Here is a 25,615-nt window from a genome sequence, read left to right as displayed (position 1 = left end):
GCGTCTGCACCCCAATGTGGCTTTGCACAGGGCAACAGGTGAGCAAGTCAAACCAGCAGAGACACGCCAAGCTCCACAGCTCACTCTTTCACCACAGAACCTCAGCGGCAGGTAGGGTGGCCCCATGAACGGAGGGAGGCTTCCTGGGGAAAAGCAAAAGACGACAAAGCCCTGCAGCTGGAGACAAATCCCAGACCATCGGTGTCGGCCCTGCCAAGTGTGCACCCGGGAGCAGCAGTGCAGGAGCAGGACGCAAGGACGAGCCAGCACACGCAGCCCACAGCGCCTCTCTCAGAACCCTGGGCACAGCCTGCCTTCAGGGGAGCTTCCACTGCCGCGGAGAGCAAGCCCTAGGGGTGGCCAAGGAACTTGGGGAAGGCCACAGAGAAGACAGCCAAGGTCTCTCCAGCCCTGCACCAGGAAAAGGCAGATGCCAACCTATCACCAAGGCATGGAAGTCAGGACGAGCTGGGAAACCTGCCCCAGCCGACCCCAGCCCACCTGCAGCAGAGCCCCTGCAGGGAGAAGGAGGTGGGAGGCTGACAGGACGTTTGGTGGGAGCACAGGCGCTGGACTAGCCTCGGGCCAGCCACACACGACCCTGTGTCTGGAGCCACCCCCGCTGTCCGCCGGTCAGGTTACAGGAGAGCACCTTACAGGCGTCTCTAGGGTTTTTACAACTTGGAAAATACCCCAGTCACAGGTGCCCATGTTCCCACCTGAGGGTGTAACAGAGGAGGAAATGCAGGGCCCTCCCTCCCCATCACCGGCCACCAAGCCTACTGTCAACCCTGACCTTCAGCAGAAGTCACCATGCTGTGGAGAAAGCAGCCCCTGCTCTCAGTCTTACTTGTCTGGCTGTAAAAACCCCCTTAATTTCACAACTTGAAAACTACCAAGTACAGTGAGGAACGTTCAGGAAAACAGCAACTCTCCAGATGTTTCAAATCTGCATTTATGAAATACCATAAATATGATAAATATGTGATGCTTTGACATTATGAAATATCAAGTATCAAAGCATCACAGAGCAGAGAAGAACCTCAAAAACCTGTACCACATCAGATGCCTGAGACCTCTTGCTCTCTTCAACTTAGAAAACACAGAATCCGAACCCAAATCAGAGGGGCCGGGGGGAGGCGGGGCCCAGGGACAGAAGTCTATATCCCCACAAGCAAAAGAGATCCGTTCTGAGGTTTTACTAAACTTTTAAACAAGAGCTCTCTGAATAAGGGTTCAACAGGCTAAAAAGTTTTAAAATGGTCTAGTCCAACCCCCTCACTATTAATCAATGGGGAAACTGAGGCCTAGAGACCAAGTGCCCTGAACAAGCTCAAAGCACAAGACGCTGGCCCAGTCCAGCCCGGCTGTCCTGCACACACCCTGCCTTCCAGCCCATCGGCTCCCTGTCCCTCCCTGTGTCCTTCCTGCCTTGGAAAAGTGGGCACCTGACAGCCTGGGAAGGGAAGGGGCCACACGCCAATTCAGAGCTGTCCCACCCGTGCTGGTTTGGAGCTGTCGTGTACCCCCAAGGCAGCCATGTTCTTTACATCCACTCTTTCGGGGGCAGACCTGTTGTGGGTGGGACCTTTACATTAGGCTATTTCCATGGAGATGTGACCCTGCCCATTCCAGGTGGGTCTTAATCCTTTACTGGAGTCCTTTGAGAGAGCTCAGAGAAGCTGAGAGACATTTTCGAGAGAAGCTAAGATATGTAATCCAGAGTTTGCCCCTGGGAGAAGCAAGGAAGACCCACAGGAGCTGAGAGAGAAGCTAAGAGAGAAGCCCAGACACACTGTGGAGAAAGCCACAGAAACGAGACGCTAACCGTGGGAAAAGCCCAGCAGACTCCGGCCCTGCACCTTCCCATGAGACAGAGGAACCCCAGATGCCATCAGCCTTTCTTCAGAGAAGGTAGCGTCCTGTCGATGCCCTTAATTGGGACATTTTCAGGGCCTTAGAACTGTAAAATTGTGAACTAATAAACCCTGATTGTAAAAGCCAATCCACTTCTGATATACTGCATTTCCCGCAGCTTAACAAACCCAAACACCACCCCTGCCCTCGACGCAGCTTCGGAGGAGGAAACAGGTGCCAGGAGTGAGAGAAGAAAACTCAGGCCTTGCCCCACCAGCAAGATCGAATTCCCTTTTCAACAGTCTCAGACACTGCGGGCACCCACACACCCAGCCTCCAGTGTGAGCAAGGCCCGACTCCACGGCGCCAGTCGCCACGGTTCTGACTCGCCAGCTAGAACCATGAGCTACAGAGCTTTAGATTTCAGGCCTGCACCACAGCTTTAAAAAGTATTCTTAAAATTCTTCAAAATTGTCCACTGGCAGTTTAAAGACTATTGCAATTGTCTGGAACTAAACATACCCCAGAAAGACATGTTCTTAAACTTAACCCACTGCTGTGGGTGTGAACCCTTCGGAAACAGGACCTTTGGATGAGGCTGCTTTAGCTCAGGTGCGGCCCACCTCAGTCAGAGTGGGTCCTCACCTCCTGCTGGAGTACAACTCAGACAGAGAGAGAGGAAGCCACAGGAAGCAAGAAGCTGAAATTGAACCTGGAAGAGAAGGGAGAGACCAGGAGACACAGCCACATGCCCGGCCACGTGACACACTAAGGAGCAAGGGTCGCGGGCAGCCGGCCCCAAAACACCACAGCCGTGGGGAGGAAGCACCACCTTGATGATGCCTTGACTGCGGCATTCTCCTGGTCTCAAAACTGTGAACAAACTCCCGCTGTCTAACCCAGCCCGGCCCAGGAAGCTAAAACAGCCCTTTTCCCCAGAACAGGCAGCAAGCTCCCACCCTCAAATTCTGGAATGGTTTTAGATCGTAAAAGCAGACACATGACCCTCAAGTGTAAATACTGTTTCTTCAAACAAACCCCAATTGACAACAGGAGTCTGCAGATTTCCAAAAATAGCATCTCCTACATAGCACCAGCATTTCCTGAAGTTAACTGGGCATCTAGGGTGGAAGCAGGGAGCTTCCTGGGGCTGGGAGCGTATTTATGATTCTAATCAGTTGGCTCCCATGTAGCCAAATTAAGTGGAAGAGGACAGCAGAATGGAAGTATCTGGTCCATCTGGAAGCAGCCTGGAAATTTCAAGATTACATTTTCAAAGATGGGTTATACCTTCTACTCTCAGCAAAGTCAAGTGGCAATGTTTTTGCCATTGCCAACCCTCTTGGAAGCTTCCGGAGCCCACGGGAAGCCAGCAGCACACATGGGGACATGCCGTTCTGATCCAGCACACCTGTTCCCTCACTCGAGACTCAGAACTTTGAAATCGACCTGAGGAGGAGGAGACCCTCCCAAAGGCCCAGGAATAGCTGTCCTCCGGAGCCGGTGCACGGCGAGGACAGCACTCACCTGTCGTGCGGCCTTGTCTGCAAGCAACGCAAACTCGACCGACAGGCCTTTCAGAGCCTGTTTGAGGGACCCCCACGTGCTGCTGTTCAGAGTGGCCCAGGAAGGGAGTGGGGTCGTGTCTGATCCTAGGGCACTAGGGAAAAGGAAACACATAAGAGAGAAGGGGCTCAGGGCCATGGAACGTGCCATGCAGTCCAAGACCCTGAGGCAGCCTCTGCAGCTTCTAACTAGACCCTTGCTAACTGGAGAGGGGTCCGTGGGGAAATCTAGGAGATTAGAAATGCTGATTCTCAGCACATCCCCCCCCCCCCCCCAATCAATTCAACAGATCCCCAGGCGACACATCTCCAGTTCTAGAGCAGCACCCTGGGCTGCAAGCTGTGCCCCTCCTACAGGGCAGGAGAAGGCCACCGTCTGCGATTTCCCAGTTCAAGTGGGCTAAAAGGCCAGTCCTGACAACAGGTGTCGTGCACCAGTTCAAGTGGGCTAAAAGGCCAGTCCTGACAACAGGTGTCGTGCACCAGTTCAAGTGGGCTAAAAGGCCAGTCCTGACAACACGTGTCGTGCACACGTCCCTGCCTGGCCGCAGCGGCCTCACCACCTTCTGTCTTTTAAATTTGACCCCTAATCGCCTGACCCACTCTCCCCCTTTTAGGGCTAAACAGATCAGAACAGCTTCTCTCCCTAACTAGCCCCCTGGACTTAAAGGGCCACCTGCCTCAGCTCTTTTCCAAATATGAGGAGGTCAGCAGCGTTGTCGATGGCCCTGGAAGCCACCCGCTCAGCCCGGTCCCGCAGCTTGTAAAAGCTGTTGTAGATGTTGCGGATCAGCTCCCGGCTGGCAGCGAACTGCGCCTGGATGTCAGCTGGGAGAAAGTCCTGAATGGACAGGAGAGAGAGAGAGTGTGTATTACGAGACTTGAAACACCTGTCAGAAAACAGCAGTTTTCACCAAAAGTTGCGCCCATGAGTCCCGTGATTCTGTGTGCAGGCAGCGGACATCAGCGCCCACTCCGAGCCCCCTGGGGTCTCTCTCCCCGTCCAAGAAAGAGACAGAAGCTGCTGGCACATGCTACATAGTCACTGAAACCTGCTCTAACCGAAGGTCCTGTCAAAAGCCACTCAAATACTCATCTACAGGCTCCAAACGATGCATATAAACCCCTCAAGGCCTCTCCACATGTCCCCCATTTTTTACAAACTTTAACATTAACTGCTTATGCTCAGAAAACAAAAAAAGGGGGATAAAATGTAAATAAAGGATTCTTCATCTCTGTACGGAGAAGTAGTTTAAGAAGGAAAAAAACTATCACGTAGCTACCTCAATCCTTTTATACGGAAAAAGACACACGAACGTATTTTAAAATACATTTCAAATAAATAAATGTGAGAATCCATCCCCTGAAATCTGAGAACTCAGCAACAGGAGCTTATGTGCACCTGAAGCACAAGAAGACGTCATGCAGCGACAGGAGGGGCAGCAGGGAGTGGAAAGGAGCCAGCGGGGCAGTGGGAGCTGGAGCACGGAGCCAGGGACAAGAGGGGCCTCAGACGGGCGGTTGGAGTAGCTGACAAGCGCAGAAGGGAGCAGCCTTCCACGCTCTGTGCACCCTTCTCAGCAGTTGTCTGGGGGTGATAACCCTTCACAGCCTTGCAGTCGAGAGCTCTTGTGTCAGGGACTGGCAGTTGGAACTGGTAGACATGTGCAGAAGGGAGCAGCTTTCCATGCCCTGTGCACCCATCTTAGCAGTTGGCTGGGGAGACAACCCGTCACAACCTGTGTCTGAGAGCTCCCGTACTGGGGACTGGGAATTGGACAGACTCGTGACTGCAATCACTCTTCCTTCATGGAAGCCCACAGTGCACAGCTGAGAGCCCCTCCCCAACCCACAGGACTTACGAGGACACAGCTGGTAGGGACTGTGGGACATTTGAGCTGGAAGGTGAGACACACAGCTCCGTAGCCCCAGAGTGGTCACTCACAGCCCTGGGAATTGCTGGAACCACTGTGCCTAGGAGTGTACTTTCTGCCAAACTGTGCAGGACCCACTTCCCTCCCACAGGGCTGGCAGTCCCCAGTGCACACAGAAAATTGGTGTACTGATTTGCTTTTCATCTGGTTTGGACCCTGCCCAGCGTGTAGACGAAATTGGGGGAGAGCTGGCTTGTGGGTAAGAGGCGCCTCAAGAGTGCCATCTGATGGTGGGACAGGGAAAGTGCACTCCACCAAGATGTATCTCTGCCAAATTATAGATAAATGTTCAAATAATCCTGCATATCCTAAAAGAACCTTATCAAGATAAGAAAGTGCTACGAGGCCAACAACAACAGAAAATTGTAAACGTATGAAGAATCCAGAAGATATGGTCAACTCAAATGATCAAATTAAAAAGCCGGAGGAGACACAGAACTTGGAGCAGTTAATCAAAGAAGTACACACAAATCTCCAAAATAACTTCAGTTAGAAAGCTAAGGACTTAAAGGACATCAAGAAAACCCTAGAAGAGCATAAAGAAGAATTTAAACAAGTAAATTAAAAAATAGCAGATCTTATGGAAATAAAAGATACTGTTGATCAAATTAAAAATATACTTGAGACACACAACAGCAGATTTGAAGAGGCAGAGGAAAGAATTAGTGAACTAGGGAACAGGGTAATGAATGGTGAAAGAAACTGAAAATTTTGCAATGGCATAGAATTGTGCTTTGAAAGTTAATACCTTTCTGTATATGTCCTATATTTCACAATAAGGAAAGAACTGAAACTGAGGAACTAAACCCATAACATTTTTTAAAATTACCTATATAACTGCTTGTTGATCTACTTTGAAGTTAACACCTTTCTGTATATATATGTTATATTTTACAATGATGGAACTAACTGAAATTGTGGATCTGTAACCCATAACATTCTTTCAAATTTCCTATCTAACTACTTGTTAAATCATACTTTGAAAGCTATCACTGTTATGTATATATGTTAAAGTTCACAATAAAAAATTCATTAAAAAAAAAAAAAAAAAAAAAAGAGGGGCCTCAGGCTCTGCGGCCAAACAGAGCTCGGCTCACAAGGGCTGCTCCCGAGGGGCCAGGGGTCTTGGCACTGACACCTCCGCTGTCTCACCCGCTCCGTGGGCCTACTCCCAGAGATGGCTAAATGACAAAAACATGCAGTGTGTCTTCGTGTCAACTCCTGGCACATGGCAGAGGCGAGACACTATTCACTGTTAAAATGGCCATTGCTCACTAATAAAAGTAGTGGTCAAACTCAGAGTACCTTGGCTCGAGTGGCCAGCTTGTAATTCACGAATTCATCCCCAACACCATGGGCGGATTCCTTTAACTTGTTCTGCACGTCCTGTAAAAGGAAAAGATAGCCCTTCACCTCCACCGTCAGCAAGAAGATGACACAAGACCAATCCTGTCAGCAAAAAGCAGAGTCGTCCTCACGGGAAACGTGCTCCAGCGTTTGCTTGTACTGAAACGTTCCGTCATCTCTTCACTGTCTCCTCCCGACTCTTTCACTGAACAACTCTGGGTGGGGCTCTTGTGGCAGGAAAGCCTGGCTCGGAAGCAGTACCTACCCACCCTGGAGGAGAGGCCCCTTGCCACTGAACTTCACTACTTCAGCCGCACCCCGAATTCCAGGCCCTGTCAGGTCTGGAGGAGATGGGCAGGTGGGGAAGGCTGGCACCAGACCCCCGTCCTCTGAAAGGAGGGCGACGGGAGATAGAAGCAGGGCCCTAAGTGCCGCTGTGTGCACACCCAGGAGTTCTGGGACGTCAGAAATGCCTCGAAGGCATCCGTCTGTCCCCTGGCTTCACCTCTGCTGGCCAGGGAGGCTGCAGGGAACGCCCTCTCGGAGCCAGGCCAGGGGCAGGTGGCCGGAGGCTGGCTGGTGTCCCCCTTCCTGCTGTCCCTGTCCTACCACATTCCTCTCAGCAATTAAGAGCAGTTCCAGAGGGTCTTTTCCCCCCCAGGGCTCGAAAGAGCCAAGCCCCTGCCCCAGGGAGAACCACAGCTGGTGGGAGATACTCTGCAGTAGAGACCCGGCCCCGCCCAGCCCCTGGGGCATCACAGGTGACAGTCTCCTCCAAGAGCTCACAGGCCCCTCGGCCTGAGGGAAAGGGCAGGAAAAGGCAGCCAGCCCACCGAGCCTGCCCCTGCCCGCCGCGTCCTGTCCGGCTTCCTGCAGCAGGGACTGGGGCCCCTTTCCTGGCCCGACATGACCCCTCCAGAGGGGCTTTCCCACACTAACGGGGCCAGCCCACCTCCCCTCCTTGCCTGGACACGGCCTGACAGACACAGACTGCAGGGGACAATGCAGGGAAAGAAATGGCCACTGTGGCCCCCACTGGACACCCTCGTCCCTGCAGGGCTGTCCCCAGACACTGCCCTGCGGGTGGGTCTGCTTCTGCCAATGCTGCCCCGTCAAGAGCTGCCTTTTAAAATGTAAAACACTTACCACATCTGAGGCCCTAGCACTTCCAGAAACCCCCAAACCACAGAGCCTCAGGTACATTCGCTTTGAATCCCCAAGAAGCCACTGTGCCCACAGGGATACGCCAAGTCACACAAGTCGAGACCAAGGAGGCTTCTTAAAGCCGTGCAAAGAAAATGTATGTCACCTATGCCAGTCACCGGGAAGACGGATTCCCTCGGGGGCAGCAGAACGAGAGACGTCAGGCAGTGGGAAGAACAAGACCCCAAGCTCCAGGCACCCCAGGGCCCCCGCCCGGCCGAACGCAGGACTCACCGATCCGCCGAAGGAGAGGAAGAGTCCCAGGAGCCCGTCCTCGGAGAGCGGGGGGTGCCGCGCCACCAGGTTGATGAAGCGCCTTAGCGCCCGCCGCCGCGCCTCGATGAACTCCCTGTTGGCTGCAGCGGGGCCAGCTCAGCGGACAGTCTCGTGCGTGGAGCCCAAAGGGACGGGCCTCCCTCCAGGGTCTCCACCCCACGCTCCGGGACACAGGCAGACCCCTTGCCCTCACTGGGGTCCCCCACGGCCGGGACCACATGCAGGAGGGGCCGGGGAGGCTCGGGGGCTCCGAGGACCACAGCAGGGCCTGCCGCACCAGGGGTCCCGGGAGCCGGGTTGAGGCCAGGCCCCGACCCTCGGCCACCCCCGACACGTGGCTCACGTCCAGGGACCCAACCACTCCCTGTTTTCATGCAGGCTCAAAAGCTTCATTTCAAGGACAAAAAGCAGAAGTGTTTACTGATGCACCGAGGGCACTGAAATCCGCCCACGGACAGAAGTGGTGTTTAAAACACTATTTTTAAGTTAATGAAAAGCAGGGCCAGGTGAGGTCCCGCCCCTTGCACAGAGCCTGCACTCCCACAGGTGCCAGGAGACACGTTAAGTGTCTGCACCGTCCCAGGCTCCCACACCACCCACACGTGGCCGGCTTCATTCACCCCAACCCCGTTTCCCCATGTGTGCTGTCCTCTGCTTGCTTTCTCTCGGTCAGTCTGACATAAATACCTGGGTGTGGAGTGACACGAGGGCGAGAAGAGTAACATAACATACTTTCTGACTCTCCCTAACACTCGGTAACTGATGAGAGGCCAAAGTATTTATGTAAAATTCTGAGATTTCAGAATACTGGGAACTGTACCACACGTCAAGCTGCAGCCCTGAGGTTCTCTCTGGAATGTGAGGAAAGGGCTGTGGTGGGGGAAGGGGCATGGCCATCCTCCTGGCTCTGGAAACCTGGGTGAGGCAGGCCCACCCGAAGGGCTTCCCAGTATCTGCAGACCCCTCACCAGACCAAGGCAGTCCCAGGAAGCGATGGAGATGTGGCCACCACGTTACTTTTTATCCCCGTTAAGTGAAGATCAGATTTCCCGCTTCCCCCTTCTGCCACTGCAGTCCCTGCTCTTTAGGTTCACCTCACTCTGCGAAGCTGGAGTGAAGAAAACTGCCAGAGGGAAGACAGGACCCCCCTCACCCACTCGGGGCTCTAGGAGTTCTAGCGAGGGTCCTTCGGGCAGGGGAGCCAGTACCTTCTTCACATGTGCAATGGGTACCCCCAACACACACACATGCACACCAGTGACCAAGCCAGAGGCTCGGGAGGACCAGGGGTGCGGGGGCCGCCCCTCCCCATCCCAGACCCGGGCTCCAAGCACAGCAGACCCCGGCAGGGGCCCGTCTGCAGAGGGGCGGGGAGGACGCGGGGGCACCGGGGCCAGGACAGACCACGCCCCCCGACCGAGCTGCCCCCTCAGAAGCCCCCGGGGTCCGGCTGCCTCGCTTACCTCCCAGCACCCGCTTGGGGGGCAGGGCCGGCACCATGCGGTACGGGAACTTCTGCAGCAGCAGCCCGTGGAAGACCACGAAGTCGTTGTAGCGCCTGTACACGGAGGACTTGAAGCGCTGCAGGACGGAAGGGCTCACGGTCCGTCCTCTCCCCGCACCCTCTCCTTCCTCCGCTGGAGAGAACCCACACAAGGAGCGGGCCTCAGCTCCCAACCCTCTCTCCCCGGCCTGGACCAACGGGGGAAACCTGCAGCTCCTCCCGACCTGGAAACCTTGCAGAGCTCACCCCTTCGTTTCTCATCATCTGTCACCCAGGGCTGTCTCAAAGGCTTTCCAGCTGCTAAAGGTGAACGTGGCCCTGCCCTTAGAACTAGCACACGAGAAGACACACGCTTTCCTTCATTTTAGGGCGCGTCCTCGACATACACCCCCAAATCGCGCTAACACAAGCTTCACTGCTGCCTCCTGAAACAGACCCAACTGTCTAAAAACAGAACAAGCACTTAAGACAGAAGCAGAAGAGAAGTTTCACGCAGATAAAACAGCTACGGATTCCTTCCTAAGCGCCATCACTGGTACAGCCGCAGGCCCGAGAGCAGAGCCCTCACGGGAGGCGGGCGTGCGCAGGTGTCCGGAAAATCACATGTACGCTGCGAAGAAAGGACAGTGAGCCAGGTGCCCCCACACCTGCTCGAGTCCCCGTGCACCAGGCCACACTCGAGGTCACCAGACTCCACAGACAGTGGACGGGACACGTACGACCCAGAGCCCGGAAGGCTCTGCTGGTCCAGCACGCCTGTCAGAAGGTGGCCGGGGCAAGTTACCACCTTCTAGAACATTCGAGGCCATGGATTTGCTGCAGGAGTGGGCAGCGTGATGAGACCAAAACGGGGGAAAAGAAAGAAAGAAGCAGCAGGCTGCCGGCTCATTTGGAGCTGACTGCCACGTCCCCTGCACCCCAGCCTGCCTGACCCCGGGGTGCCCAACCCAGGGGGACACTGTGTCATCCTGCTGGCCAGGCTGGGGCCGCTCCAGCTCTGACCCTGAAACAGTCTTGGGAAACAGTCTTGAGCTTTTGTTTTTATGCTCTGGGCGATCACACAGACAAGGGTTAAAACAAAATTTAATGGCAGGTGCTGTCACTACTGCCAGAAAACAAAACAACACGACATCTGCGACGCTGGCTCTTTAGACGACAGCAAATGGCAGCACCGGGGGAGCCACTTCTCATGTCCTGCGGTAAACATCAAGCAGACGCCTGACAACGCTGCCCTGCCCTGGGCCGCCAGGAGGGCTCACTCCTGCCCAGACCGGTCCAGGGGCCCCTGACCCCCCTGTCTACTCTTGGTGACTCCCCCCCACCCACAGACACAACAGGACCCCAAGAATGTCCCCAGTCCGTCCGTTACTTCATCTCCAAGGTAAGAAATGAAAACGGCCGTCAGGACACGTCCTGAACTGAGACACTGAAAGGTAACAGGTGAAGGACAGAAGGGGCTACCTGCCAACACCACAGGGTCCTGGGGCCACACGCCAGGGGCCCCTACAATGCAGAGAGCGCAGCATTAAAGGGGGTTAGACTGGCATACCCAAAACTCGGTTCACCCCCAGAGTCCATCTTCCACTAAGTCCACACTCTTAGCCCAGGGGCTCCCCGACACTGCAAGACCACCCCCAGGCCCGTGCCTAGGTCCAGGCCCCGCAGCAGGCCAGGTGAGATTTCCAGGCAGCAGGATTCCACAGTGTAGTCGGGAAGGGGGGAGTTGGTCTCGCCAGGGCCACGAGAGCCAGCGCGAGGTGCAGGCACCTGCGTGATGGGGAGGGTTGTCCAGCAGCCAGGCGCTGGGCCCTCTCCCTCCCGCCCTCCTCCCCGACACGTCACCTGCCCCGAGAGCTGCCCTGGTCCCCACCCTGCCATTACCTGGCTGGAGACCTCATACTCCACGTGCTTCAGGAAGAGGCCCTTCTTCTCCGGAATCAGCTCCACCTGCACAGTGTCCCTGGCCAGCAGCTCCTGCAGGGTGTAGGAGAGCAGCAGCGGGTTCCCCGGAGGCACCTGCATTCGCCTGGGGTCTGCGTCCCTCAGCTCCGTGACCCGGGTTCTCAGTGAGGCTGGAGGAGAAGATGTGGGTGGAAGTCCAGGGGCTGCGGCCGCCGCCCACCTGCACACTGCTGGCCCCGCACGGGCTCCGCACACCTGCTCAAGGCCCTGCACAGGCCCTGCACACACATCCACAGCCCTGCATGGGCACCGCACACTCACAGCCCCGCACGGACTCTGCATACCTGCTCAGGGCCCCACACGGGCTCTGCACACTCCTCCACGGCCCTGCATGGGCACCGCACACTCACAGCCCCGCAAGGGCTCCACACACCTGCTCAGGGCCCCGCATGGGCCCTGCACACTCCTCCATGGCCCTGCATGGGCACCGCACACTCACAGCCCCGCACGGGCTCCACACGGGCCCTGCACACCTGCCCACGGCCCGGCACGGGCTCTACACAGTCACCCACAACCTGGCACGGGCTCTGCACACTCACCCACAGGCCCACACAGGCCCTGCACGCTTGCCCATGGCCCTACACGGGCGCCACACACCCACCCACAGCCCCGCATGGCCCTGCACACTCAGCCCCACACATCCACCAACAGCCCCACAGGACCTGCCCACCTGCCCACAGCCCCGCACAGTCTCCGCACACTCATGGCCCTGCACACCCGCCCACGGCCCCGCACAGGCGCTGCACACTCAGCCCCACACAGGCACCACACGCTCACAGCCCCACACTCTCTCAGCCCGGCACAGGCCCCACACACCTGCTCACTGCCCAGCACAGGCTCCACACACTCACGCCCACATTTCCACAGCCAAGTGCAATCCAGTCACAGACTTGGGGATGGGAAAAAGTAAAAAATACATTATGTGTGATAAAAGAAAAACCCTCCTTTTCTCTAGAGTCAAGAGAAGGGGTTAATATAAAACTAGCCATACAGTTTTCCATATTTCCCCAATGTGTCAACAATTTGTATATATATATATATATATATATTACTTTTATGTGCAAAAATAGTCATTCTAATCTTATTTTAAAACCCATATGCCTACTTAGGAAGTTAGGATTTCTGATCATATAAACCAAAGAATTAAGCCCTAACATTCCCACTTCCTTATGGACAAGAAGTCACCCATTTACCCAGTCCCAAAGGAGCAAAAGACAATCCACAGGATTTTATGCCTGAGAACTTGTTATGAAAAAAAAAAAAAAAGGAAATCATGTTTTAAGAAAAAAAGTCAGTTTGGCTTTTACACAGGGAGAGTGCTAATGAGACATTCTTTTTAGTTAAAAAATAAAGTCAAGATATCCCAAAGGGGAAAAAAAGTCTTGTTCCAATTAACAACACTTTGATTTCCTCTCCATCTTCCAAACTGTCGGCAATAGGGTTGTATGACTTTTTATGATTTACTTCTTAAAGTAACTCCTCAGGACAATGTTTTACATTCTAAAAAGAAATCAGTGCCCACGATTCTCCTCTGTGAAATTACTCAGCATCTTAGAACTTGAAATGTAGTCATCTCTAGCTGACCTTAATGCTTAAGAAAGAAAAACAAAGTACAGCCTTAAGGTTTATCTGAGAACCCCAAAGCTTCACAGGAACTCCACACATAAACTAACATTACGCTCTAAAGCAAGTGGTCTCCCGAGAGGGGATACGTCCTGGGGTCAAAAGGGCCCCACGCAGCTCAGGAACAAAATATTAGAAATTCCATTCATTTTTTTTTTATCTTCATTTTATTGAGATATATTCACATACCACGCAGTCATACAAAACAAATCATGCATTCGATTGTTCACAGTACCATTACATAGTTGTACATTCATCACCTAAATCAATCCCTGACACCTTCATTAGCACACACACAAAAATAACAAGAATAATAATTAAGGTGAAAAAGAGCAACTAAAGTAAAAAAGAACACTGGGTACCTTTGTCTGTTTGTTTGTTTCCTTCCCCTATTTTTCTACTCATCCATCCATAAACTAGACAAAGGGGAGTGTGGTCCTTATGGCTTTCCCAATCCCATTGTCACCCCTCATAAGCTACATTTTTATACAACTGTCTTCAAGATTCTTGGGTTCTGGGTTGTAGTTTGATAGTTTCAGGTATCCACCACCAGCTACCCCAATTCTTTAGAACCTAAAAAGGGTTGTCTAAATTGTGCGTAAGAGTGCCCACCAGAGTGACCTCTCGGCTCCTTTTGGAATCTCTCTGCCACTGAAGCTTATTTCATTTCCTTTCACATCCCCCTTTTGGTCAAGAAGATGTTCTCCGTCCCACGATGCCGGGTCTACATTCCTCCCCGGGAGTCATATTCCACGTTGCCAGGGAGATTCACTCCCCTGGGTGTCTGATCCCATGTAGGGGGGAGGGCAGTGATTTCACCTTTCAAGTTGGCTTAGCCAGAGAGAGTCCACTCATATTTTTATTTCTTTTGTTTTATATTTTCACAGTGTTACTATAGAGTAGCACAGCAGCCTGCGTGTGCGTCAAGGTCCCCAATATTTTAGTGGCCTAATGCGTGGGGACCCCTGCCCTGCCAGGCCCCCGTTCTCCCAAGTCAGCGGGAACCCAGCTCCTTTGCTAGCGAAGATGCTCTGATGGTCTTAGAATGGTGTTCACCCAGACTCGTCAGGGACCCCGACTGTCCTCAGTCAGTAAAGCAAGAGGCAATACTGAGCACCCTCAGGGAATACACTGCTGACTGAGACAGGGTCACCGGTTCATTCATTCATTTCTCCACTCAGCAAACAGCTGCTGAGTGTCACCAAATGGCGGGCACCGGCCAACAGCCCACCCAGGGAGCATGTGAACGGGGCCATGTGCGTCTGACCGAGCCCCGGGAGCTGGGGACGGATCCAAGGCACCCCCACCAGGACGCAGACTCCAAAGGGGCCCGTAAGGGCTCAAGGAACATTCGCTAAATGTTTACTGAATATTCATTCTGTGTTCAGGAAGGAAAAACAGAGCATCTGGGGTGGGGGCAAACTCTTGTTGAATTTGAGCATAAAATACACAAGAAAACAGAAAATAAAGCTAAAAATATAATGGGGAAAGAATAGTTTTCCCCATAGATGCCAGTAACAAATCTGATAAGGACTTGTATCTAGAATATATAAAGAATTCTTACAACTCAATAAAAGAAGACAAATACTAATTTAAAAATAGGCAAACGATCTGCACGGATTTTTCTCCAAAGAGACACAAATGGCCGATAAGCACCAAGAAGATGCTCAACATCAGCATCCCTCAGGGACCACTTCCCAGCCAGGAGGATGGCTGGGTGAGGCAGACAGGCCATCACAAGGGCTGGTGAGCGGGCAGCAAAGCCTCAGACCTGCTGTCAAAATCCAAAGACGGAGAGATCTGGAAAGCAGCGAGAGGAACGACTTCTCACATTCAAGGGATCCCCACTAAGACTCACAGCAGACGCTCATCAGAAACCACGGAGGATGGGACAGTGGGAGGACACATTTAAAGCCGTCGAGAAAAAGCTGCCAGCCAAGAATTCTACATCTGGAAAATCATCCTTCAAAAATGAGAGAGAAATCAAGACATTTACAGATGAACAAAAGCTCAAAGAGTTCATTCCAGCAGGTCTGCCTACAGGAAAGGCTGGAGGGAGTCCTTCAGGCCGAACACAAGGACACGAGACACTAACTCAAAGTCACGAGAACAAACAGAGAACACTGGTAAAGAACTTTTGTTTTGTAGTTGCTTCCTCTACCCCTATATGACTCAACAGGCAAATGTTTAAAGAAATATTTAAAACATGTTATTCTTTTAGATGCTATTTTAAATGGATTTATTTTCTTGAGTTTCATTTCAGATTGTTCTTTACTGGTATATAGGAACCCAACTGACTTCTGCATGTTTATCTTGTATCCTGCAGCTTCACTGAATTCGTTTAGTAATTTTAGTAGCTTTCTTGTGGTTTCTTGGGATTTTACATATAGGATCATGCTGTCTGCGAATAGGGATAATATGACTTCTTCCTTTCCAATGTAGAAGCCTTTTATTTCTTTTTCTTGCCCAACTGCTCTGGCGAGAACTTCTAATCCAGTGCTGAGTAACAGTGGGGATGCTGGTCCTTGTCCTGTTCCTGATCTTAAGGGGAAAGCTTTCAGATTTTCACCACTGAGTATGACATTTATTGTGGGTTTTTCATAAATGCCGTTAATCGTTTTGAGACAGTTCCCTTCTATTCCTAGTTTTCTGTGTTTTTTTATTATGAAAGGATGTTGGATTTCGTCAAATGCCTTTGCTGCATTGACTGAGATGATCATGTGTTTTTTCCCCTTTATTCTAGAAATAAGATATAGTACACTGATTTCTTATGTTGAACCATCCTTGCATTCCCACTGGGTCGTGGTGTTTAATCTTTTTAATAATATATAGTTTGTTGAGGATTTTTGCATCTATAATTCATAAGGGATATTGGTCTGTCATTTTCTTCTCTTGTGTTGTCTTTATCTGGCTTCGGAATCAGGGTAATGCTGGCCTCAAAAAATGAGTTAAGAAGTAATCCTTTCGCTATTGTAGGGGGTAGGGGGTGGGGAGAAGATGGGGAACGACTGGTGTTAAATCTTTAAATTGGTAGAATTCAGCAGTGAGAATCCAGTCCTGGCTTCTCTTTGGTGGGAGGTTTTTGATGACCGATTCAATCTCTTTACTTGCTATGTTGAGATATTCTATTTCTCTTGTATCAGATTAGGTAATTTCTATGTTACTAAGAATTTGTCCATTTCATTTAGGTTTTCCCATTTGTTGGCATATAACTGTTCGTAGTATCCTCTTATAATCCTTTTTATTTTCATAATATCAGTACTAATGTCCCCATGTTTGTTCCTGATTTTAACCATTTGTGCCCTATTTTCCTTTGTCAGTCTAGCTAAAGGTTTGTTGATTTTATTGAGCTTTTTAAAAAACAAACTTTCGGTTTTCGTTTGTTACTAAATCTAGTCAAAGAAATCAGGCAAGAGAAAGAAGCAAAAGGCATCCATATTAGAAAGCAAGAGGTTAAATTATCCCTATTCACAGATGACATGACTTGATATATAGAAAGTCGCAAAGAATCTTCAGGAAACCTACTAAAACTAAAACTAATTCAGCAAAGTGGCAGGATACAAAGTCAAATAATCTGTAAAGGAAATCGAGAAAATTCCAATTATAATAGCATCTACAAGAATAAAATACCTAGGGATAAATTTAACTGAGGAGGTGAAAAGATTTGTACACTGAAAACTACAAAACACTGCTAAAATAAATTAAAAGGAAAGCCCATGTTCATGGATTGGAGGACTTACTATTAAGATGTCAGTGCTGCCTAAAGCCATCTACAAATTCCACACAATCCCTATCAAAATCCCAGCAGCCTTTTTGGCAGAAATGGAAAAGCTGATCTTCAAATTCATATGGAATTGCAAGGGGCCCTGAACAGCCAAAACAATCTTGAAGAACAAAGTTGGAGGACTCACACTTCCTGACTTCAAAACTTACCACAAGGCTACAATAATTAAAGCAGGGTGGTACTGGCAAAAGGACAGACAGTTAGACCAATGGCAGACATAGACATGGCTGATTTTCAACCAGGGAGCCAAGTCCATTCAAGGGGAAGGAAATGTCTTCACCAAATGGTGCTGGGACAACTGGAAACCCACAGTAAAAGAATGAACGTGAACCCATACCTCTCACCATATGCCAAAGTAATCCAAAATGGATCAACAACATAAATGTAAAAGCTAATATTATAAAAGAATTACAAGAAAACATGGGGAAATACTTTCGGGACCTCGTAGTAGGCGATGGAATTTTAGGCTTTACACCAAAAGCACAAGCAACAAAAGAAAAAATAGACAAAATAAACTTCATCAAAATTAAAAACCTTTGGACAAAGGACTATTATCAAGAAACCCAAAAGAACCTACAGAATGATAGAAAATATTTGAAAACCATATATCCGAAAAGGGGTTAATATCCAGAATATATAAAGAATTCCAACAACTAAACAACAAAAGACAAACAAAAGCGTTATACAATTAAAAAAATGGACCAAGGATTTGCATACACATTTTTCCAAAGAAGATATTCAAATGGCCAGTAAGTATATGAAAAGATGCTCCCATTAGTCATCAAAGAAATGCACATTTAAACCACAAGGAGATACCACTGCACACACACTATGACTATTATTAAAAAATCTGAACAAAGCAAGAGTTGGTGGGACGGAGCAGTAAGAGCCCTGTACACGGTTGGTGAGAATGTAAAATGAAGCAGCCATGGTAGAACACAGTTTGGCAGTTCTTTAGAAAGTCCAATACAGAATCACCACACAACCCAGCAATTCCCTCCTAGGTATAGACCCAAAAGAACGGAAAGCAGGGACTCGGACATATACTGTACACCAGTGTTCACGGCAGCTTGATACACAACAGCCAAAGGTGGAAGCCACCCAGCTGTCCGTGAGCAAAACGGGGCCTCTCCACACACAGGAACACATTCAGCCATAAAAAGAAATGAAGTGCGGCACACGCTACAACATGGGTGAACCCTGAGATGTCACACTGAGTGAAATAAGCCAGACACAGAACGACAAAACCACGATTTCTCTTACATGAATACTTAGAACAAGTAAATCCATAGAGACGGAGAGCAGGACAGCTGGGACCCGGGTGGGAGGAGACGGGAACAGGGAGTAATTACTGAGTGAGTGTGAGTTTTGGTTCGGGATGATGAAAATAGTCTGGAATTAAGGGTGAAAGTTACACACTATTGCCAATTTACTTAATGTAAGAGACGTGTTCATTTAAAATGGTTACTATGATTTTTATGTTATATTATTTTACCACAATTTTTTTTTAAAAGGTAATGGGGAAAAGACGAGGGGGCACCAAGAGGTTTCTATTAAAATTTTAAAATAAAATAGTTTTCTCTAATAACCGTATCTTAATTTTTATACTTTTCCTGATTATTAAACCAAGATAGATTACCTCTCAAGTCAAACGTACACTCAGTAATGATTACCAGATGGTCACATGCTAATGAAAAAATCTGAACTTTGGTCACATCAGAATTTAGAAGACAGAACCTGAAGACATTTTAAACCAAGATGCTTCCTTAACTCCTGATTGGTCTCGAACACCTCCAGAACAAGCTCTGTGAAGACATTTCAATCATAAGGAAGTGCACAATTCCATGTATCGATCTACTAAACGAGGAGAGCTGTATTTTTTAACAAATCTTAAGAAGATGCTTCCGGCCAGGCTACGTGATCGTGGGATGGATCGCCTGCCGCGGGGAGGGCAGAGCTCGAGGAGGGAGGCACTGGTTTTCCGGGGGAAACGTGGCACCCACTGGCGGGCCCCCAAACCACTAACGTGGCCCTGGGACCTGGGAGGCACCCCACAGAGGGAATCAGGTCAGGGCAGGAGCTGACGGGCCCCAGGGGGGCTTCGGGGAAAGGCTGGGTGAAGTCCGGCCCCTGACATCCCCTATGTGCGGGCCCTTCCTAACCTATCGAAGGGGGGACATGCTCCCAGCCTCGAGGACAGCCACACCCCCCACGGGCCTCTCTGACTCCGCTCCCTCCCTGCTCCCACCCTTCCACGACCCGCCCGGAGCCTGGAGCGGGGAGACCTCGCCTGGCAATGCCAATCACTCTCTGGAGACCCTGGGCACAGCCGTGGCCTCTCGGCAAAGGCGGCGGTCTGTGGGTTGGGGCAGCAGTGTTGAAAATAAGCAAAGAGAAAACGTGCAATGCGTACTCCTTACAGCAGATGATGATATATTACGTTGCAATCCAAGAAGACAGTGTAAGTCAGCTGACCCAACCTTAGACTGTATTCCCTATACCAACAGTGGCTGTGCTGGCCACCGGCCAGGTCAGCGTCTCAGCGTGACGTCACCACCCTGGCTTCCGGGGGGACTGTCAGAAGGGGCTGGGCAGGTGGTACAGATCCGGGGAGCGGAACGGGTGCTACACCATCTCACAGGGAACAACTAGCTCACAGTGGGACCCACGCAAATGGCTTCACCTCTCCATGACGCAGAACGGGAAATGGCCAACGGCAGTATATGGAATCACGGCGGGGTCCAAACAGGTTTCAGACCCCCACCCCGACCACAGCAACTCCCAACAGCAGGCTGGGGCAGGGCCGTTCCCAGCTGACCTTGGCCCAGGAAGCACTGCCCTGGGGGAGCCAAGGGGGGCAGGACCCTGCCCAGGCCAGGCCCAAAGCGTAACGGAGGTCAGATGCCCTAGGTGCCGCGGCCTCGCTCTCACGGCCTGTCGGCAGGGACGAGATCCCCGGTGAAGGACGACGTTCCAGGTGACAGCATTCCACCAGAGTAAGACAAGAGAACCAGGCGATGCCCCGTGTTCAACAGGACATGCCTTCCCCAGCTCGTGGAGCACTGCCTACCCTCGATTAAAAACTTCTCCAAGAGACTACGTTATTCTGAAACCAACACACTGTTCTCAGGAAATGGAAGCAGAAGTTTCCTCATCCTCACCACAGATGCGGCCTCACCGCAGCTCCAAGGCCAGGGAACATGGAGCAATGCACCTCGGCTTCTGAAAATCGGGATGTTTCCAGAAATAGGAAGCAAATCTTTTTAAAAGTGTTACTCAACAGATTGTTTCTTATTACACCAAATTCAGGAGTTTAATTAGAAATTTCCCACAGCCACAATTCCATTAACTTCAAGGTGTTATTTCTTCTAAGAACTTATTTTATAAAACATGGTATTTTGAAATAAAGAACATCACCCCTCTATACATCCTTATTAATGTGTCATGGTACAATGCACATAAAAGTTGTCATTCTAACCGTTTTAAAGTGCCAGCTCAGTGGCAGTTAGAGCACTCACAGCGCCTACCTACAGGGCACTTTCATCGCCCCAGAAGGAAACCCCCCACACATCAGGCAGTCACCCCACTTCCTCCAGCCTCTGGCAGCCAGTGATCTGCCTTCTGTCTCTACGTAGCTGCCTATTCTGGGAGGCGTTTCATATAACTGTCGTATTTCATGTAAACGGAATCATGTACTGTTGTCCTTCTGTGCCTGGCTTACTGTACACTGCATTATTTTCTAGGTTTGTCCATGTTGTACTTCGTTCCTTTTCATTGCTGAGTAACATTCCATCGTAAGACATACCAGTCTGTCTATCTATGCATCTGGGGATTGACATTTGGGTTGCTTCCACCTTTCGGCTACCATGAATCACACTGCCATGAACATTCACCTACAAGGTTTTGTTTGAACACCTGTTTTCAGCTCTTTTGGTTATACACTTAGGAATGGAACTGCAAGGTAATGTGGTAATTCTGTGTTTAACTTTTTAAGGAACCAGCAAACTTTTCCACAGTGGGGGCACCACTTTCTGTCTCCACCGGCAATGGGTGAGGGTTCCCTTTTCTCCGCATCCTCGCCAACACTGGTTATTTTCCCTTTTTTGGATCATAGCCTCCTAGGGGGTATATCTCATCATGGCTTTGACTTGCATTTCCCTGACGACATTGAGCATCTTTTCACATGCTCACTTACCATGTACAGATCTCCTCTGGAGAAACGCCCATTCAAGTTCTTTGCCCATTTAAATTAAGTTGCTGGTCTTTTTTTTGTGCTTGAGTTGAGTTGTATGAGTTCCTTACACTGGGTACTAGACCTCTTTCAGATATACAATTTGCAAGTATTTTCTCCCATTCAGGAAGACTGTCTTTTCATTTTCTTGATGATATTCTTTGATGTACAAAAGTTTATAATTTTGGTGAAATTCAATTTGTCTATTTTTTTGTTGCTTGCGCTTTAGGTGTCAAATCTAAAAAACTCCTGCCAAACCCAAGGTCATGATGACTTACTCCCATGTTTTCTTCCAAGAGTTTTATAGCTTTAGCTCTTATATTTAGGTCCTTGATCCATTTTGAGTTAATTTTTGAACATGGTCTAGAGTGAGGGTTCAACTGGGTGCCTCTGCCTGGGAAAACCCAGCTGTCCCCGCGCCGTGTGTTGCGAGACTCTTCTTTCCCCGTTGACCGCACCTGGCTCCCGTGGTGAAGAGCGACTGGCCGCAGGTGTGTGGGTTCATTCCTGGAGTCTCAGGCCCACTGCTCATGTCTGTCCTTCAGCCGGCACCACACTGTTTTGATTATGTAGCTTCAGGAGGTTTTGAAATCAGGAAGTGTGAGACCTCCAAACATGTTCTTTTTCAAGACCGTTTTGGCTATTCAGAGCCCCCTGTGATTCCATATGAATTTGAGGATCACTTGTTTTCTGTTTCTGCAAAAAAGGCCATTGAGATTTTGACAGGGATTTCGCTGACCCCGTAGAACACTTTGGAAAGGACTGACATCTTACCAATATTAAGTCTTCCAAACCATGAACATGGGATGTATTTCCATTTCTTTAGCAATGCTTTGTAGTTTTCAGTATAAAAGTCTTGCGCCTCCTTGGTTATATTTATTCCTGGATGCTTTATTCTTTTTGATGTGATTGTAAACAGAATTGTCTTTCTAATTTCCTTTTCAGATTGTTCATTGCTATGTATGGAGATACAACTGATTTTTGCATGTTAATCTTGAATCCTGCAATTCTGCCATATTCATTTTTGCATAGTCCTCTCCACATGCGTAACAGTTATAATCTGCCAAGTATATTGTTTTTAAAAAATATTAAGCATGTTTCCATGTTTCTACATAACCACATTCCAGCCTCTCTAAAATGATCACTGTTTCATTTTCATCCACTCTTTTTCCTATATAACCTTTGAGAAAGTATTTACACTTTGTAAGTGTGAAATACTTCCAACATACAAAGTCCAGAAAATATCAGAATTCATATATTCACCACCCAGACTTCACTAAAGTTAACAGTTTGTGGGTTTTTTCCCTAAAAAAATATTAGAGGAAGAAAATGTTACAGATCTGCACCAGCCCCTTCACCTTCCCATTCATATCCAAAAACAGCCACCACCTGGGGCCCGATGTGCTCCACGTGCAGGCAGGTCTCTGCACCTTTCCTACCTAAGTATCCATAAAGCAGATGTACACACCATAGTGAATTATGTATGATAAAAAATAGAACATACATACACAAAAGTGCAGATATCATGACCGTTCAGCACAATCAATTTTCGAACAGAACACGCCTTTAACGGCACCCAGGTAGGGAAATTAGGCAGAAGCAGCCCCCCAGGCCTCCCCGAGGGCACCACCGACCGGTCTGCCTGTTCCCACACTGCACAGGTGGACTCGCCCGCCGTGCTCCCTCCCCTCTGACCAGGGCTCCGGGTCCTCCCACGCAGCCACCCCCAGGAAGGCTCTCGTGGTTGGCGGTGCCAGGCTGGTGGGAGCGGCTCTCCAAAGCAGCTGCAATTGGCTGATGTGCTGTGTTTTTTCCCTCTGCCTCATAGCCATCATCCCACAGCTCGGAGTGGCCTCTAGAACCATCACCTGTGACGTATATACCGTGTTTCACAGCAGGGGACTAAAAAGCACATAGCCATTCTCCTGTTAACTGTTTGCTGCTGTTATAAATAATGTGAAGAAGAGCTCCATAAATAAAGTTTTTGCTGCATTCTTAGAATCGATTCCTAGAGAAATTCTGCAGTTTTTCCTGCTGACAGACACTTTCCTGGGTGGCTTTTATGTATCACATACCACCACTAAGAGAAGATATCAAGTAAGGCATTCTTCAGCCACTCTGCAGTCACTGTAGCGGTACAGTGAAAATCCAGGGAATGTAGCATTTAAAAAGGAAAAAAACTAAGATTTTAATTCTGTAACTGAAGATCAGAGTAGCAATCACAAGGGAGAAGACAGCTCAGTGCAAGGTCCCACCACATCCCCCAACCCCCCCCCACAAATACTTATGCCAGGTTCCCCAAACCTCCAACCACCCCACAAACAGCAGCTCATGCCTGGTCCCCCCAAATCTACCACCTCCCCACAAACAGCAGCTGATGGTGGGTCCCTCAAATCTACCACCGCTCACAAACAGCAGCGTGTGCATCTTGTGGCGAGCACACACATCTCCTACAGCCCCCCATGCTGCTTTCCCTGCAGCGTCCCCAGCCTCCTGACTGCCCCTTAAACACTACAGAGGACCCCAGCCTTCTGGCCACCGTACCAGCTGCTTCCCCTGCCTGGGATGCTCTACCCCAGATACTCCCCTGGCACTCCCTCACCTCCTTCAAACCCTCGCCCAGAAGTCACCCCCTCCACCCATTTTTCTCAGTGACCAGTGAACTTTCACCAACACCTTCCCCGTTCGAGGGCCTCCCTCTGGCTCTCCTTGTTTTCCCCGAGCATCTGCCATGTACCACTCACTTCTTTCATCTATGGAATGTTGCCCTCCTCCTGTTCCAACAGTGAACTCCAGGAGAGCAGGGGCTTGGGGCTGCTTTACCCACAGGCAGAACCATCCAGAATCTCCAGAACGGTGCCCAGCACATGGCAGAGGCACAGGAAAGAAGGAACCTAGCTCTTAGGGGCCAGGAGGCTCCATGAACCGCCCAGACCCAAGGTGCCTTGCTGGCCCCGGGTCTCCCACGAGGGCTCGCCAGCGGCAGGCACCACGCTCCGGCGAGCTGCAGCCGGAAGCAGAAGTGCCTGCCAGACCGGGAGCTGCCTGGGGGGCTGGTACAGTGAGCCCGGGCGGACACAGCCCCCACCGAGCAGGACCGCACCTCCACCGAGGCCTCGTTCGCGGCCGCCCAGGGAGACTGACGACAGAAGCTGTGACCAGCCACGAGGATAAGTGACCTACACAGCCAGGGAAGAGCCTTTTCCATTAGTCTGCAATGAAGTAAGTGTTTTCACCTGGAAGCAAAGTAGAACTAACTTCTCATTTATTAGCTGAGAATTTCTGAGCTGAATCCTCTCAACCCTCCAAAGTTCAGTCCAAACGCCACTCAACAGCACAGAGCTTGCCGAGCCTGGTGTCCATCCATCCCCCCCGCCCTCCCGCTGAGCTTCCCTGGCCCTGCCTCGTTCACGGTCCTCCCCGACCAGGAGGCAACCCCCTTAGGGAGCTCCGATCCTCAGGAGAGCTGAGCCCAGGGGCACACTCAGGACCACTGGGTGTCCGCACGCCACAGAAGGGAGCTGGGCCCTGAGATTCACTCAGCTGGACCCCAGGCCTCCACATGAGAGCAAGACTGGGAAAGCTTGGAAGACAATGCAGGCGTGCACATCACCAGGACCTCAGGTTACACAGAGTCCTCTTAGGCAAGCAGCAAGAGAGAGAGAGAGAGATCAAAGCTGGAAACTTCTGTGCTAAGAAAGTGAAAAGACCACTGACAGAATAAGGAAATATTTGCAAATCATGTAGCTGAAAAGGAACCTGTATCTAGAATACATACGGCACTCTCACAACTCAATTTAAAAAGACAATTTAAAAGTGGGCTGAGGACAGGAATAGACATCTCTCCAAAGAAGACATACACTGGCCAAAGAGTACACAAAAGGTGTATCATTACATCAGAAGAGACCCCAATGAGGCCCCACTTCTGTGCCAGAGGTTCCCGATACCACCCTCCAGGTCCGGGGCACCCTAGGGGGACTCAGAACTCAGCACATGGGCATCCAGCTTATTAGAGCAGAATCAGCAGAGCGAAAGGCTCAGGGCCATGGCTGGAGAAAACCGGGGGCAAGCTCCCAAGGTGTTCTCCCAGCAGAGCCATACGGGGTGCTCCAAATCCCCCAGCACTGAGCCATGGGGTGCCCCAAATTCCCCCAGCACCAAGCCACACGGGGCACCCTGAGTCCCCCCAGCACCGACCAAGCCACACGAGGTGCTCTGAGTCCCCCTAGCACCGACAAAGCCACACGGGGCACCCCAAGTCCCCCCAGCACCGACCAAGCCACACGGGGCGCCACGAGTCCCCCCAGCACCGACCAAGCCACACAGGGT

General features: G+C 50.5%; 1 protein-coding gene across 5 annotated transcripts in view; it reads right to left on the bottom strand.

Annotated features, from left to right (window-relative positions):
* The window catches only part of SNX8 (sorting nexin 8), a 95,173-nt gene that overhangs the window by 6,291 nt on the left and 63,267 nt on the right, over nucleotides 1-25,615 (bottom strand). For 4 of the 5 annotated variants that reach the window (XM_037815228.1, XM_037815225.1, XM_037815226.1 and 1 more), the window contains exons 2-7: nucleotides 11,568-11,758; nucleotides 9,646-9,763; nucleotides 8,141-8,262; nucleotides 6,662-6,742; nucleotides 4,103-4,263; nucleotides 3,385-3,517 (exon numbers count right to left, since the gene is read on the bottom strand). In XM_037815228.1, coding sequence (XP_037671156.1) covers nucleotides 3,385-3,517; nucleotides 4,103-4,263; nucleotides 6,662-6,742; nucleotides 8,141-8,262; nucleotides 9,646-9,763; nucleotides 11,568-11,708 — 756 coding nt within the window. In that variant the 5' untranslated portion in view covers nucleotides 11,709-11,758. Of the gene's footprint in view, nucleotides 1-3,384; nucleotides 3,518-4,102; nucleotides 4,264-6,661; nucleotides 6,743-8,140; nucleotides 8,263-9,645; nucleotides 9,764-11,567; nucleotides 11,759-24,030; nucleotides 24,227-25,615 lie in introns of those variants that run through there. The other variant, XM_037815229.1, reaches the window with a different exon arrangement.

The sequence above is a fragment of the Choloepus didactylus genome, chromosome 21 (assembly GCF_015220235.1).
Source record: "Choloepus didactylus isolate mChoDid1 chromosome 21, mChoDid1.pri, whole genome shotgun sequence".
NCBI lineage: Eukaryota > Metazoa > Chordata > Mammalia > Pilosa > Megalonychidae > Choloepus > Choloepus didactylus.
This window is presented reverse-complemented; position numbering and strand designations above follow the sequence as displayed.